At 39.8% G+C, this 18,183-nt stretch overlaps 1 protein-coding gene across 24 annotated transcripts in view; it reads right to left on the reverse strand.

Moving 5' to 3' along the window:
* The window catches only part of by (focal adhesion protein tensin), a 1,595,780-nt gene that overhangs the window by 42,860 nt on the left and 1,534,737 nt on the right, over nt 1–18,183 (reverse strand). For 20 of the 24 annotated variants that reach the window (XM_071662733.1, XM_071662715.1, XM_071662719.1 and 17 more), the window contains 3 exons: nt 12,083–12,225; nt 10,947–11,015; nt 1,337–1,557 (listed from right to left, as the gene is read on the reverse strand). In XM_071662733.1, coding sequence (XP_071518834.1) covers nt 1,337–1,557; nt 10,947–11,015; nt 12,083–12,225 — 433 coding nt within the window. The remainder of the gene's footprint in view (nt 1–1,336; nt 1,558–10,946; nt 11,016–12,082; nt 12,226–18,183) is intronic. The other 4 variants (XM_071662731.1, XM_071662732.1, XM_071662730.1 and 1 more) reach the window with 1 other exon arrangement.

An 18,183-nucleotide genomic window follows, 5' to 3' on the forward strand; every position in this document is an offset into this window, starting at 1 on the left:
TCTTCTTTTCTGAAAACCTCTACAAATCTTCACCTTCGCCTCCATAAGATAATGATCAGGCATCCCTCCAGTTGCACCTCTCAGCACATTAACATCCAAAAGTCTCTCTTTTGCGCACCTATCAATTAATGTGATCTAATAACGCTCTCTGGCCATCTCTCCCACTTACATACATATACGTATGTATATCTCTCTTTTTAAACCAGGTATTCCCAATCACCAGGCCTTTTTCAGCACATAAATTTACAAGCTCTTCACCATTTCCATTTACAACACTGAGCACCCCATGTACACCAATTATTCCCTCAACTGCCACATTACTCACCTTTGTATTCAAATCACCCATCACTATAACCCAGTCTCATGCATCAAAACTACTAACACACTCACTCAGCTGCTCCCAAAACACTTGCCTCTCATGATCTATCTTCTCATGCCCAGGTGCATATGCACTAATAATCACCCATCTCTCTCCATCAGCTTTCAGTTTTACCCATATCAATCTAGAGTTTACTTTCTTACACTCTATCACATACTTCCACCACTCCTGTTTCAGGAGTAGTGCTACTCCTTCCCTTGCTCTTGTCCTACCACTAACCCCTGACTTTACTCCCAAGACATTCCCAAACCACTTTTCCCCTTTACCCTTGAGCTTCATTTCACTCAGAGCCAAAACATCCAGGTTCCTTTCCTCAAGCATACTACCTATCTCTCCTTTTTTCTCATCTTGATTACATCCACACACATTTAGACACCCCAATCAGAGCCTTCGAGGAGGATGAGCACTACCCGCATGACTCCTTCTTCTGTTTACCCTTTTAGAAAGTTAAAATACAAGGAAGGGAGGGTTTCTAGCCCCCCGCTCGCGTCCCCTTTAGTTGCCTTCTATGACATGTGAGGAATGCGTGGGAAGTATTCTTTCTCCCCTATCCCTATGGATATAAACATAAATGTTATTAAAAAAAAAAAGGGAAAATGGGTAAAGTGAGTAACGGGTAAAGTTCATGGGATAATGATAGAGTCAGCTAATTTCTGACACCAACATAAAGAGGCAAATTTCATTCATCACTAAGAGTAAGGCTACAATGAGTAAAATGGATATAAATTTCATCAAGTCTGTATGAAGAAAGTAGACATTCTATGAAAATGACAAAGACAGCACAAAAGCCAAGCAGCCCTGGAAATGCATAAGGCAGCAAAAAGTGAGTAAACTGTAAAAGGAAGGAGGATGAAAGAGACTTTTCTAGAACCACTGTGAACAAGGCTAACATAAATCTATGGTTGTTTCATAAAGTAGCTTAAGTTAATCAGGTAATACATGAGTAAAAAGGCTTACCTTCATCTCTCGTGATGGTTGGTTTATACCAAAACTTCGAGATGTCCTTGACAAACTTAGGGTGTGAAGAAATGACCTCTGTTGACTCACTGAGGGACGTGAGTGAAGAACGGCGTGACTGACTGTGATAGAGGGAAGGTGCAGGACTGGAGTGACCATTCATTTCTTGCCGCATTGTCTGAGATGTGGCAGGAGATGGACTTCGCACTCCCATTTCTTTACTGTTTTGGTGAAAGAAAAATTTATTACAAATTAGTAAAAATAAAGGTATAAGATAACTGCTTCAGATTTGTTCAAATTCAATATGAGTGGCATATATCTTCGTGATACTCAGTGCCTTAATGAACTGGATTTAGCATACATCTAATCAAATCAAATAAATCACTTAAAACAAGCATGTGATGTACATACCACATAAGCAGTAAGCAAGTATGCAACAATAAGCCATATATGTTTTTAATTATCAATGTGTATGTAAACCTGTACCCAACAGTAAAACTCCCTAAACTGGACCTTTAACGCTTACATTAATTTTGGATTTGAATACCTAACCAATTTCATCACTAACTGCCACTACAGAAGTTCTATTTCACGTGTTCACTGAGATGAAATTAATTTCTCTGAGTACATCAAGAATGTATGGCCATCTTACTCATGACACATACCACTTCTAAACCCAGTCTAATCTTTTGTGCAGGACTTGACCTTCAACCACATTAAGTTTTTCCATGAGTCATGGCTTTTAATATTCTAACTATGTCACCAAAGGTTGCAAAAGGCATAAACATATTCACCCAAAAAATATTACAAAGAAAGATCTTAGTCAATAGTTGCTTGCTTTGGTGGCCATTTCTCTTGCTGAATTGCTATTATAGTTTTTATAATGATTTTGAATATGTTCTACACTTGTGACTAGAGGGGTATCCATTTAAGGGGAAAGTATATATATATATATATATATATATATATATATATGCTATAAGATTACAGGGTTGTAAAATGTTCTAACTAACAGAAGTCCAAAATATATCTTGTGACTAACAGGGCAAATCAAACTTGTACAGAAATACATGATGACAGCCAGACAGATGCATATAGTTTTATTACGGTATAAAATTGTATACATCTATAAGGAACTGTAGGCTGATGTATTTTCCAGGAACACATTGGGGCTTGGGAAAGTGTGATAAAACAAACCAATCCTTCATTAAAGACTGTAATAAAGGCATGCACATCAAAATTCCAGCTCTCAACTATACATCTTAACATAATTTGTTACAAAGATCTCAACCATTGACAGCACGTCAACCCTGGTATACCACATCGTTCCAATTCACTCCATTCCTTGCACGCCTTTCACCCTCCTGCATGTTCAGGCCCGGATCACTCAAAATCTTTTTCACTCCATCTTTCCACCTCCAATTTGGTCTCCCACTTCTCCTCGTTCCCTCCACCTCTGACACATATATCCTCTTGGTCAATCTTTCCTCACTCATTCTCTCCATGTGACCAAACCATTTCAAAACACCCTCTTCTGCTCTCTCAACGACATTCTTTTTATTCCACACATCTCTCTTACCCTTACATTACTTACTCGATCAAACCACCTCACACCATATATTGTCCTCAAACATCTCATTTCCAGCACATCCACCCTCCTGCGCACAGCTCTATCCATAGCCCATGCCTCGCAACCACATAACATTGTTGGAACCACTATTCCTTCAAACATACCCATTTTTGCTTTCCGAGATAATGTTCTCGACTTCCAAACATTCTTCAAGGCTCCCAGAATTTTCGCCCCCTCCCCCACCCTATGATTCACTTCCGCTTCCATGGTTCCATTGCTGCCAGATCCACTTCCAGATATCTAAAACACTTTACTTCCTCCAGTTTTTCTCCATTCAAACTTACCTCCCAATTGATTTGTCCCTCAACCCTACTGTACCTAATAACCTTGCTCTTATTCACATTTACTCTTAACTTTCTTCTTTCAAACACTTTACCAAACTCAGTCACCAGCTTCTGCAGTTTCTCACATGAATCAGCCACCAGCGCTGTATCATCAGCAAACAACAACTGACTCACTTCCCAAGCTCTCTCATCCACAACAGACTGCATACTTGCCCTCTTTCCAAAACTCTTGCATTTACCTCCCTAACAACCCCATCCATAAACAAATTAAACAACCATGGAGACATCACACACCCCTGCCGCAAACCTACTACATTCACTGAGAACCAATCACTTTCCTCTCTTCCTACAAGTACACATGCCTTACAACCTCGATAAAAACTTTTCAATGCTTCTACCAACTTGCCTCCCACACCATATATTCTTAATACCTTCCACAGAGCATCTCTATCAACTCTATCATATGCCTTCTCCAGATCCATAAATGCTACATACAAATCCATTTGCATTTCTAAGTATTTCTCACAAACATTCTTCAAAGCAAACACCTGATCCACACATCCTCTACCACTTCTGAAACCACACTGCTCTTCCCCAATCTGATGCTCTGTACATGCCTTCACCCTCTCAATCAATACCCTCCCATATAATTTACCAGGAATACTCAATAAACTTATACCTCTGTAATTTGAGCACTCACTCATCCCCATTGCCTTTGTACACTGGCACTATGCAAGCATTCCGACAATCCTCAGGCACCTCACCATGAATCATACATACATTAAATAACCTTACCAACCAGTCAAAAATACAGTCACCCCCTTTTTTAATAAATTCCACTGCAATACCATCTAAACCTGCTTCCTTGCTGGCTTTCATTTTCTGCAAAGCTTTTACTACCTCTTCTCTGTTTACCAAATCATTTTCCCTAACCCTCTCACTCTGCACACCACCTCGACCAAAACACCCTATATCTGCCACTCTATCATCAAACACATTCAACTAACCTTCAAAATACTCACTCCATCTCCTTCTCACATCAACACTACTTGTTATCACCTCCCCATTAGCCCCCTTCACTGAAGTTCCTATTTGCTCCCTTGTCTTACGCACTTTATTTACCTCCTTCCAAAACATCTTTTTATTCTCCCTAAAATTTAATGATACTCTCTCACCCCAAGTCTCATTTGCCCTCTTTTTCACCTCTTGCACCTTTTTCTTGACCTCAGTCATGTATTAGAATATTTTATGTTTAATGCATAGAATATATGTAACAAATCCTCAGAGATAGAGAGAACTGTAATGGAAGAAAATTACAATATAATTGGTATTTTGGAATCTTGGTTAGACATTAATTATAATTATTTACTCAAAGAATATGCACATCCTGAGTACACTCTATTCAACTGTGATAATGGAAATAAAGTAGGTGGCATCATGCTTGTTGTTTAAGCTTGCTGAAAAATACTGTAGCTGTTGATATAATAGACTTCATCTTTGTAAAAACCAAAGAAAAGCTGCATAAGTAAAACACAGTAGGATTAGTTTACAAGCCCCCAGGAAAGACACCAGAAGCAGACGAAAGACTTTATGATGAGATGGCAGAAATTATTAATGAGCATGGATTGATCACAGTGGGAGATTCTAACATACCACTATCTAAGTGGGTAAAAGCCTTTTCCAGTAGCACAGGGTGTGGCCTCTTAAATTTGCTTGATGGTACCCTAATGCTATTACATGAGAAACCTACTTGCAACAAGAACACTAAAGATTTAGTTCTAGCTACACAAGAGGATTTCATTACCACTGCTGAAGTTCGAGAAAAGTCTGGTACATGTGATCAAGGGCAGATCTGTTTACTTAACTTTTAATATCACCTGTAATGCTGGTCAACATGAGAGTTGCGAAAAAAAAAATTTAGGCGTGCAAACTTTAAAGATCTTCAACTTCTCTTGACAGGCAAACTTGATAAATCATATCATTAATGAAAAAGATATGGATACAGCTAACACATAGTAGGTGGTCTTTTTCTGAAGTGAAGCCAAAATGGTGGAATAATAAAATGCACAGTCTGTTGTCCACAAAAGCAGCACAAAAGAAATTCAGAGAGACCAGTAACCTACATGATAAAACAAATCAAGTAAATATGCACAAACACTAAGAAACTTATAAGTAAAAGTATACATCAGAATGAAGCAAATATTACTGAAAACAGCAAAAGTAACTCAAAAAACTTATATGGATATGTTAGAAGCAAACCATTACCCAGTCAACTGGTCCATTAATAACAGAAAATAGTGATGCAGTTCAAGACAACAAAGAAATTGCAAGGATTTTAAAAGATTTTCTTTCATCTGTATTTACAAATGATGACAAAACTCATGTCTGGAATCATTCTTATGACAAGAGAGAAAAATGTTTTTTGATAAACTGACACATGAGTAGAAGAAAAGCAAACATTTTAAATGATTTTTTTGCATCTGCATTTACTACTGAAGACACAACTGACATAAGAGTTGAAGATGTACTGTCATTATCAACTGAAACGAAGTTACTAAAAGAACTGGTGTATCAGTTAGCGTTCCTGACCATGTTGCATTCACGGGCTGCTCAGGGTCAAGCACATAGGCTCGAATCTTGGTTGCAGCAGTCGGTCCACAGTCATCTCTGATGTTCATCCACCCTTAAGGGTTGGTTGATAAAAAGGGCACCTGGCTCAGGCTAGTCTGCTAGGGATGAGAGGGTCTGGGAAGTGAGTCAGTTGTTGTTCACTGATGATACAGCACTGATGGCTGATTCGGGTGAGAAACTGCAGAAGTTAGTGACTGAGTTTGGAAAAGTGTGTGAAAGGAAAAAGTTTAGAGTAAATGTGAATAAGAGCAAGGTCATTAGGTTCAATGAAAAGTTAGTTGGAATAAAAGTTTGAATGAAGAAAAATTAAAGGAATGGAAGTGTTTTAGATACCTGGGAGAGGACTTAGCAACGAATGGAACCATGGGAGTGGGAGTGAGTCACAGGGTGGGGGAGGGGGCAAAGAGTCTGGGAGTGATGAAGAATGTGTGAAAGAGAGAACATTATCTTGGAGAGCAAAAATGGGTATGTTTGAAGGAATAGTAGTTCCAACAATATCATATGGCTGTGAGGCATGAGCTGTAGATAGGGTTGTAAGGAGGAGGGTGGATGTGTTGGAAATGAAATATTTGAGGACAATATGTGGTGTGAAGTGGTTTGATTGACTGAGTAATGAAAGGGTTAGAGATAGGTGTGGAAATAAAAAGAATGTGGTTGAGAGAACAGAAGAGGGTGTGTTCAAATGGTTTGGACATATGGGTAGAATGAGTGAGGAAATGTTGCATGCCTCTCACCCTCCTGTATGTTCAGGCCCTGATCGCTCAAAATCATTTTCACTCCATCCTTCCACCTCCAATTTGGTCTACAGCTTCTCCTTATTCCCTCCACCTCTAACACATATATCCTCTTTGTCAATCTTTCCTCACTCATTCTCTCCATATGTCCAAACCATTTCAACACACCCACTTTTGCTCTTTCAACCACTCTTTTTTATTTCACACATCTCTCTTACCCTTTCTTTAAGTACTCATCAAACCACCTCACACCACATATTATCTTCAAACATTTCATTTCCAACTCATCCACCCTCCTCCATACAACCTTCTCTATAGCCCATGCCTCACAACCATATAACATTGTTGGAACCATTATTCCTTCAAACATACCCAATTTTGCTTTCTGAGATAACATTCTCGCCTTCCACACATTCTTCAATGCTCCCACTTCACCCCCTTCCCCACACTATGACTCACTTCCATGGTTCCATCCGCTGCTAAATCCAATCCTAGATATCTAAAACACTTCACTTCCTCCAGGTTTTCTCCATTCAAACTTACTTCCCAATGCCCATTTAACTTGTCCCTTAACCCTACTGAACCTAACAACCTTGTTCTTATTCACATTTAATCTCAGCTTTCTTCTTTCACACACTTTACCAAACTCAGTCACCAACTTCTGCAGTTTCTCACTTGAATCAGCCAACAGCGCTGTATCATCAGCGAACAACAACTGACTCACTTCCCAAGCCCTCTCATCCACAACAGACTGCATACTTGCCCCTCTCTCCAAAACTCTTGCATTCACCTCTCTAACAACCCCATCCATAAACAAATTAAACAACCATGGAGACATCACGCACCCCTGCCGCAAAGTGATAAAATGGGCACCTGGCTCAGGCGAGTATGCAGTCTGCTGGGGATGAGAGGGCCTGGGAAGTGAGTCAGTTGTTGTTCGCTGATGTTACAGCACTCTTCCTACTCGTACACATGCCTTAATTCCTTGATAAAAACTTTTCATTGCTTCTAGCAACTTACTCCCCACACCATATACTCTTAATACCTTCCACAAAGCATCTCTATCAACTCTATCATATGCCTTATCCAGATCCATAAATGCTACATACAAATCCATCTGTTTTTCTAAGTATTTTTCTCACATACATTTTTCAAAGCAAAAACCTCATCCACACATCCTCTACCACTTCTGAAACCACACTGCTCTTCCCCAATCTGATGCTCTGTACATTTCAATCAATACCCTCCCATATAATTTCATAGGAATACTTAAAAAACTTATACCTCTATGATTTGAACACTCACCTTTACCTTTGTACAATGGCACTATGCACGCATTCCGCCAATCCTCAGGCACTTCACCATGAACCATACATACAGTGAATAACCTTACCAACCAGTCAACAGCACAGTCACCCCCTTTCTAATAAATTCCACCGCAATACCATCCAAACCCGCCGCCTTACCAGTTTTCATCTTCCGCAAAGCTTTCACTACCTCTTCTCTGTTTACCAAACCATTCTCCCTGACCCTCTCACTTTGAACACCACCTTGACCAAAACACCCTATATCTGCCACTCTATCATGAAACATGTTTAACAAACCTTCACAGTACTCACTCCATCTCCTTACTTCATCACTACCTTCCCACTTGTCCCCTTCACTGATGTTCTCATTTGTTCTCTTATCTTACGCATGTTATTTACCTCCTTCCAAAACATCTTTTCATTCTCTCTATAATTTAATGATTCTCTCTCACCCTTACTCTCATTTGCCCTCTTTTTCACCCTTGCACCTTTGTCTTGTCCTCCTGCCACATTCTTTTATACATCTCCCAGTCACTTGCACTGCTACCCTGTATGAATCATCTAAATGCCACTCCTTTCTCTTTCACTAACAATCTTACTTCTGCATCCCACCGCACACTACCCTTTCTAATCTGCCCAACTCCCACCTCTCTCATGCCACATGCCTCTTTTATGCAAGCCATCACTGCTTCCCTAAATACATCCCACTCCTCCCTCACTCCCCTCATGTCACTTGCTCTCACCTTTTGCCATTCTACACTCAATCTCTCCAGGTACTTCCTCACGCAAGTCTCCTTTTCAAGCTGACTTACTCACCACTCTCTTCTCCCCAACATTTTCTCTTCTTTTTTGAAAACCTCTATAAATCTTCACCTTTGCCTCCACAAGATAGTGATCAGACATCCCTCCAGCTGCCCCTCTCAACACATTAACATACTAGTCTCTCTTTTACACACCTATCTTAGACAGCTAAAACAGAAAAAAATCCAGACAGACACAAGAGGGAAACTTCTTTAATGGACTGAAAACTATCAGTGGAAGAAAATTAAGGATAAGTCAGAAGTGCCTCTTCTAAATGGATTATAGTAATATGTGGTGCATTTCAGTGTTTGATCTTAAGAGTTATTCCCAGTCTTTGCAAATGAATTTTCCAAAAATATATACTATATTTGTACTGTGCTTGAATATGCTTACATGACAACTTTTCCATATCTTTATTCTTTCTATCCTCCTAATTCAATCAACCATGACTATGGCAATCTCAATACACACAGATAAACTCAAACTGGTTGGATACATGGATGAATACGTATAAACAAAATTAAAGTTACAATGAGAATGGGGCTAGCTTTAACAATAATCAAGCAGAAACATGTTACATGAGTCTGTGTGTGTGAAAAAGACTTGAAGACAGTACCCAGCCTATAGCTAAAACACGATATGAAAAGAATTCCAAGTCATCATTATTCCATTCCCATTTTAACTGAGTGGTTTAAGGATGTATGGTTTCCAAACACTGCAAAGACATGGCCAATATTTTGATATGGACTTCCAACTATATGAAAACTGATTCTTACTGTTTCAATTTACACACAACACTGATTCATCAAGAGAGATCAGAGACTCCATTCATTCCATCTCCATTCACAAAATACATCCACTGTATCTGATCCTGAATAATTCGACCAGCATCATCATCTAAAATATCCTTATCCTATATCAACTCTCTAGCTTCATCTATCCACCTCTTCCTTAGTCTAACACTCCTTCCTGTAATGTGTACTATACTCCTATATATCTCACTGACCATCTTATCATCAACCATACATTCTACATGATTATACCATCCCAAAAGATTTTCATTGATATTCCTTTTATAAAGACTCTTTCACAAAACATGACCTTTTCACATCAGCATTCTAGATTTCCTAATTCTACTGTACTGTACACGTGATAAGTTGTCCATTTCTACTACTTTTGACCTATCGTGACCTATGTACACTTGGGGTTCACATCCATGCATCAACACTGGGACAAGTTCTTTTTTTTGAACACATAGATCTGGCTAAGAGGGTTCAGAAGAGGTAAAAAAAAAGAGAGAGTACCTCAAACACAGATGCTGAGTTACAGTACAGAATGAGGTTTGTGGCTATAAATTTGCAAAAGGTTTCCTATTGTTAATGGTAGAGCATATCTTTCCCTTCCAGCCTAACCAGTGACATAACTGCATTTCCTAACAATCATTATAAAATGGGGCACTCCATCAACACAAATACAGTGTCAATATCTTCCCTGTTTCCAAGTTATGCTGGGATCTATAAGATTGGGGAAGGACCGAATTATGTGCAATTGGTATAGCATTCATGGCGCTAGTTCATGATACTTTACACAGTCGACATAAATTCATATAAGCTATCAAAAACAGCAAATAACCTGTAACTTTTGTGATTACCCTTACGATAAGAGTTTGCAATTATGTCAATTTCTTTTTGCAAGTCCTAATTTTGGGAGTTTCACTGTTTACAGAAGAGCCTTAGATAACTTTAATATGTCATAATATATCTCAATATGTGCCCCTTCTACGTGGCTCTCACAGTATCATCTATCTTCTTAACATACAGTGTAAATGTTGGGTAATATGAATCATGAACAAAAGCTACTTGCTTAATACTCAGAATCCTCTTTCTTATTTGGTGTACGGTCACATGAGCTTGGAATAAAGGGCCAGGATAAACTAAACACAGCAAAGATCTACTAAACATAACCGCTTACTTTGAGACATTACAAGGAACAGTTTAGGTTTTTATAATTTCAAAAGGAGTAAAGTTATTAATCATTACAATCCAAGATCTTATATCCTCTGAGAAGAATAGCAGCATGATAGAAAGATAACTAAAATAATGTACCACCTGTATCTTAATTCTGTTTTCAAAGACGTTCATACCTGGCAAAAACATTTATCACTGCTGAACTGCATTAAACATATATAATATGAGGCTATAATCTGTGGTGCTGGAATCTAACCTGGGAAGTGACGCAGACTTTTTGACGGTAGGTCGAGACGAGAGAGAAGACAGGCCAAGGTGAGCTCTTCTGCTTGGCATCCAGTCAACATATATGCACATTTACCACCAACATTAACAAACAAAGAATGTTCAGGTCACCATCCACATTTTCATCAAAAAAAATTTTCACAAAGAAAATCAACACATGGGTACCCATGGATCACAGTCAGATTGGATATCATGGGGGCAACATTTTCAATGTATTGAAAAGGTTAGTCAAAGGATAATGATTTGAATATTACAGAATAGGTGTGCAGTATCATTGTAGTGATGCAGGGTAGGCAGCATGCAGTTTTGTAAAGTCCCCATTTGTTAGCAGCAGCACAGATTGTCATTGGCACCAATGGGGTCGGCAAGTTGGTTAGCAGAATCAGAAGAGTGAAGGAGAGGGGGGGGAAATATATTCATGATTAGAGTTCGTTCTTTTAAGTCAATATAGAAAATAAAAATATCATCTATTATACTACTATATGCATGAGCAATATTTCACTGTGAAGAGATTACAAGCTTTATTATAAAAGATCATTTCATGTTACTGTTATCATTATAATCGACCAAAGTTTAGGTCCCAAACTTAATCTCTTCACAAGAACATTAAAACAACACATATGGATCAAAAGAAGCTCAGGATTTCTTTTTTATCAGAACAATATTGGGAAGTTAAGAGAAAAACCAGAATGAATTTTGTGTACTGATGAACACAAGTGACCACTGATCATGCAGCTCACCGACAATAATAGTTTAACTTCCCTTTGCAGCATATTAAGCATACATGAAAACCAGCTGTGCCACTGTACTGTTTTTCAGTTCTTATATTTGTTCAATGGGAGTAACATACATCTTGATCAAAATATTTCTTTAGATACTTTAACTCCAGATCTGAGATAATAGCTAGTCCAGGCACAGAGTAAGTGTTTGGAATGCTAGCAGAGAAGGTCTTAAAACAAGCACAATTTTCCTCTATATAAGAGCAAAGAATACTTTAAACTGACTGCTTTTAAAGTTATTAACAATAATGCAAGTCACTGCAAAAGCATGCATTTGGCTAGAAAATTAGTTGAAATAAAAATGCAAAGAAAAAGTGCATAGATTTACCGCTGCATGGTCGGACTCTTTGGTGGCAGTCCCTGGTTTAAGTACGGGGTCGTAGGCGTTGCAGGAGGGAAACCAGGGGTGATTGGTCGAGTGCCACCAAAGCTACTCTCTGTGTCACTCTGCCAAGCACTGTCTTCTCGGCTCTGGTAAATAAGAAAAGAAATCTTCTATTTCTGGATACACAATTAATATGTAAGAACACCCAAGTGTAGTTTTGTGTATTCAAATTTGAGCTGTTATCAGCTACACTTGCATAAAAGACTCATTACTATCCATATTCTGTAAGATACAGTGAAAAATAATCTAAACAAATAAATGTGATCATTGTTAAACTGAACTCAAAAAATGCAATACCATGCTGTCAAGTTTTCATGCAACCAAAACACAAGCCACCTAACCTCTACAACTATTCTGTCCTTGAACTTTTCCATGCACTTTCAATGCTTTATCTTTTTAAATGTATTAATTTGTGGATAATTACGTCAGATTTTTGAGGGTCAGAGGAATAAATAGTTATCTTTGTCTAAAGTCGACATATGGCATATATATATATATATATATATATATATATATATATATATATATATATATATATATATATATCTTTCTTTCTTTCTTTCTTTCTTTCATACTATTCGCCATTTCCCGCATTAGTGAGGTAGCGTTAAGAACAGAGGATTGGGCCTTTAAGGAAATATCCTCACCTGGCCCCCTTCTCTGTTCCTTCTTTTGGAAAATTAAAAAAAAGAGAGGGGAGGATTTCCAGCCCCCCGCTCCCTTCCCTTTTAGTTGCCTTCTACGACACGCAGGGAATACGGGGGAAGTATTCTTTCTCCCCTATCCCCAGGGATAATATATATATATATATATATATATATATATATATATATATATATATATATAATAATATATTAATAAAATATATATAGCAGACGAGGGAGTGGCCCAGCCCACCCACATACACATGTATATACATACGCGTCCACACATGCAAACATACATACCTATACATCTCAATGTACACATATATATACACACAGACATATACATATATAAACATGTACATAATTCATACTGTCTGCCTTTATTTATTCCCATCGCCACCTCGCCGCACATGGAATAACAACCCCCTCCCCCATCATGTGTGTGAGGTAGCACTAGGAAAAGACAACAAAGGCCCCATTCGCTCACACTCAGTCTCTAGTTGTCACGTAATAATGCATCGAAACCACAGCTCCCTTTCCACATCCAGGTCCCACAGAAGTTTCCATGGTCTGCCCCAGACGCTTTACGTGCCCTGGTTCAATCCATCGACAGCACAGGAGGGTGGATGTGCTGGAAATGAGATGTTTGAGGTGTGAGGTGGTTTGATCGAGTAAGTAATGTAAGGGTAAGATAGATGTGTAGAAATAAAAAGAGCGTGGTTGAGAGAGCAGAAGAGGGTGTTTTGAAATGGTTTGGGCACATGGAGAGAATGAGTGAGGAAAGATTGACCAAGAGGATATATGTGTCGGAGGTGGAGGGAACGAGGAGAAGTGGGAGACCAAATTGGAGGTGGAAAGATGGAGTGAAAAAGATTTTGTGTGATCGAGGCCTGAACATGCAGGAGGGTGAAAGGAGGGCAAGGAATAGAGTGAATTGGATCGATGTGTTATACCGGGGTTGACATGCTGTCAGTGGATTGAATCAGAGGATGTGAAGCGTCTGGGGTAAACCATGGAAAGCTGTGTAGGTATATATATTTGCGTGTGTGGACGTATGTATATACATGTGTATGGGGGTGGGTTGGGCCATTTCTTTTGTCTGTTTCCTTGTGCTACCTCGCAAACGCGGGAGATAGCGACAAAAAAAATATATATATATATATATATATATATATATATATATATATATATATATATATATATATATATATATATATATATTTTATTTATTCTATTTTATTTTGCTTTGTCGCTGTCTCCCGCGTTAGCGAGGTAGCACAAGGAAACAAACGAAAGAATGGCCCAACCCACCCACATACACATGTATATACATACACGTCCACACACAGCACATATACACATCTATACATCTCAACGTATACATATATATGAACACACAGACATATACATATATACACATATACATAATTCATACGGTCTGCCCTTATTCATTCCCGTCGCCACCCCGCCACATATGAGATGATAACCCCCTCACCCAGCATGTATGCAAGAGAGCGCTAGGAAAAGACAATAAAGGCCGCATTCGTTCACACTCAATCTTTAGCTGTCATGTATAATGCACCGAAACCACAGCTCCCTTTCCACATCCAGGCCCCACAAAACTTTCCATGGTTTACCCCAGATGCTTCACATGCCCTGGTTCAATCCATTGACAGCACGTTGACCCCAGTATACCACATCGTTCCAATTCACTCCATTCCTTGCACGCCTTTCACCCTCCTGCATGTTCAGGCCCTGATCACTCAACATCTTTTTCACTTCATCTTTCCACCTCCAATTTGGTCTCCCACTTCTCCTCGTTCCCTCCACCTTTGACACATATATCCTCTTTGTCAATCTTTCCTCACTCATTCTCTCCATGTGACCAAACCATTTCAAAACACCCTCTTCTGCTCTCTCAACCACACTCTTTTTATTACCACACATCTCTCTTACCCATTCATTACTCACTCGATCAAACCACCTCACACCACATATTGTCCTCAAACTTCTCATTTCCAGCACATCCACCCTCCTCCTCTGCACACCTCCATCGATATCCCATGCCTTGCAACCATATATATTGTTGGAGCCACTATTCCTTCAAAGATACCCATTTTTGCTTTCCAAGATAACGTTCTCGACTCCCACACATTCTTCAACGCTCCCAAAAGTTTCACTCCCTCCCCCACCCTATGATTCACTTCTGCTTCCATGGTCCCATCCGCTGCCAAATCCACTCCCAGATATCTAAAACACTTCACTTCCTACAGTTTTTCTCCATTCAAACTTACCTCCCAACTGACTTGTCCCTCAACCCTACTGTACCTAATAACCTTGCTCTTATTCACAATTGCTCTCAGCTTTCTTCTTTCACACACTTTACCAAACTCAGTCACCAGCTTCTGCAGTTTCTAATCGGAATCAGCCACCAACGCTGTATCATCAGCAAACAGCAACTGACTCACTTCCAAAGCTCTCTCATCCACAACAAACTGCATACTTGTCCCTCTTTCCAAATCTCTTGCATTCACCTCCCTAACAACCCCATCCATAAACAAATTAAACAACCCTGGAGACCACGCACCCCTGCCGCAAACCAACATTCACTGAGAACCAATCACTTTCCTCTCTTCATACACGTACACATGCCTTACATTATCGATAAAAACTTTTCAATGCTTCTAACAACTTGCCTCCCACACCATATTTTCTTAATACCTTCCAGAAAGCATCTCTATTAACTCTATCATATGCCTTCTCTAGATCCATAAATGCTACATACAAATCCATTTGCTTTTCTAAGTATTTCTCACATACATTCTTCAAAGCAAACACCTGATCCACACATCCTCTACCACTTCTGAAACCACACTGCTCTTCCCTAATCTGATGCTCTGTACATGCCTTCACCCTCTCCATCAATACCCTCCCATATAATTTCCCAGGAATACTCAACAAACTTATACCTCTGTAATTTGAGCACTCACTTTTATCCCCTTTGCCTTTGTACACTGGCACTATGCAAGCATTCCACCAATCCCCAGGCACCTCACCATGAGTCATACATACATTAAATAACCTTACCAACCAGTCAAAAATACAGTCACCCCCTTTTTTAATAAATTCTACTACAATACCATCCAAACCCACTGCCTTGCCAGCTTTCATTCATCGTCCGCAAAGCTTTTACTATCTCTTCTCTGTATACCAAATCATTCTCCCTAACCCTCTCACTTTGCACACCACCTCGACCAAAACACCCTATATCTGCCACTCTATCATCAAACACATTCAACAAACCTTCAAACTACTCACTCCATCTTCTTCTCACATCACCACTACTTGTTATCACCTCCCCATTAGCCCCCTTCACTGATGTTCCCATTTGTTCCCTTGTCTTAGGCACTTTATTTACCTCCTTCCAAAACATCTTTTTACTCTCTCAAATTTAATGATACCCTCTGACCCCAACTCTCATTTGCCCTCTTTTTCACCTCTTGCACCTTTCTCTTGACCTGCTGCCTCTTTCGTTTATACATCTCCCAGTCATTTGCATTATTTCCCTGCAAAAATCGTCCAAATGCCTCTCTCTTCTCTTTCACTAACAATCTTACTTCATCCCACCACTCACTACCCTTTCTAATCTGCCCACCTCCCACGCTTCTCATGCCACAAGTATCTTTTGCGCAAGCCATCACTGTTTCCCTAAATACATTCCATTCCTCCCCACTTCTACGACACGCAGGGAATACGTGGGAAGTATTCTTTCTCCCCTATCCCCAGGGATATATATATGTAGGTTTGCGGCAGGGGTGTGTGATGTCTCCATGGTTGTTTAATTTGTTTATGGATGGGGTTGTTAGGGAGGTAAATGCAAGAGTTTTGGAAAGAGGGGCAAGTATGAAGTCTGTTGGGGATGAGAGAGCTTGGGAAGTGAGTCAGTTGTTGTTCGCTGATGATACAGCGCTGGTGGCGGATTCATGTGAGAAACTGCAGAAGCTGGTGACGGAGTTTGGTAAAGTGTGTGGAAGAAGAAAGTTAAGAGTAAATGTGAATAAGAGCAAGGTTATTAGGTACAGTAGGGTTGAGGGTCAATTCAATTGGGAGGTGAGTTTGAATGGTGAAAAACTGGAGGAAGTGAAGTGTTTTAGATATCTGGGAGTGGATCTGTCAGCGGATGGAACCATGGAAGCGGAAGTGGATCATAGGGTGGGGGAGGGGGCGAAAATTTTGGGAGCCTTGAAAAATGTGTGGAAGTCGAGAACATTATCCCGGAAAGCAAAAATGGGTATGTTTGAGGGAATAGTAGTTCCAACAATGTTGTATGGTTGCGAGGCGTGGGCTATGGATAGAGTTGTGCGCAGGAGGATGGATGTGCTGGAAATGAGATGTTTGAGGACAATGTGTGGTGTGAGGTGGTTTGATCGAGTAAGTAACGTAGGGGTAAGAGAGATGTGTGGAAATAAAAAGAGCGTGGTTGAGAGAGCAGAAGAGGGTGTTTTGAAATGGTTTGGGCACATGGAGAGAATGAGTGAGGAAAGATTGACCAAGAGGATATATGTGTCGGAGGTGGAGGGAACGAGGAGAAGAGGGAGACCAAATTGGAGGTGGAAAGATGGAGTGAAAAGGATTTTGTGTGATCGGGGCCTGAACATGCAGGAGGGTGAAAGGAGGGCAAGGAATAGAGTGAATTGGAGCGATGTGGTATACAGGGGTTGACGTGCTGTCAGTGGATTGAATCAAGGCATGTGAAGCGTCTGGGGTGAACCATGGAAAGCTGTGTAGGTGTGTATATTTGCGTGTGTGGACGTGTGTATGTACATGTGTATGGGGGGGGTTGGGCCATTTCTTTCGTCTGTTTCCTTGCGCTACCTCGCAAACGCGGGAGACAGCGACAAAGTATAAAAAAAAAAAAAAAAAAAAAAATATATATATATATATAGTTGTTGTTCGCTGATGATACAGCGCTGGTGGCTGATTCATGCGAGAAACTGCAGAAGCTGGTGACTGAGTTTGGTAAAGTGTGTGAAAGAAGAAAGTTAAGAGTAAATGTGAATAAGAGCAAGGTTATTAGGTACAGTAGGGTTGAGGGTCAAGTCAATTGGGAGGTAAGTTTGAATGGAGAAAAACTGGAGGAAGTAAAGTGTTTTAGATATCTGAGAGTGGATCTGGCAGCGGATGGAACCATGGAAGCGGAAGTGGATCATAGGGTGGGGGAGGGGGCAAAAATTCTGGGAGCCTTGAAGAATGTGTGGAAGTCGAGAACATTATCTCGGAAAGCAAAAATGGGTATGTTTGAAGGAATAGTGGTTCCAACAATGTTGTATGGTTGCGAGGCGTGGGCTATGGATAGAGTTGTGCGCAGGAGGATGGATGTGCTGGAAATGAGATGTT

The sequence above is a fragment of the Panulirus ornatus genome, chromosome 6 (assembly GCF_036320965.1).
Source record: "Panulirus ornatus isolate Po-2019 chromosome 6, ASM3632096v1, whole genome shotgun sequence".
In the NCBI taxonomy this organism is placed as follows: Eukaryota; Metazoa; Arthropoda; class Malacostraca; order Decapoda; family Palinuridae; genus Panulirus; species Panulirus ornatus.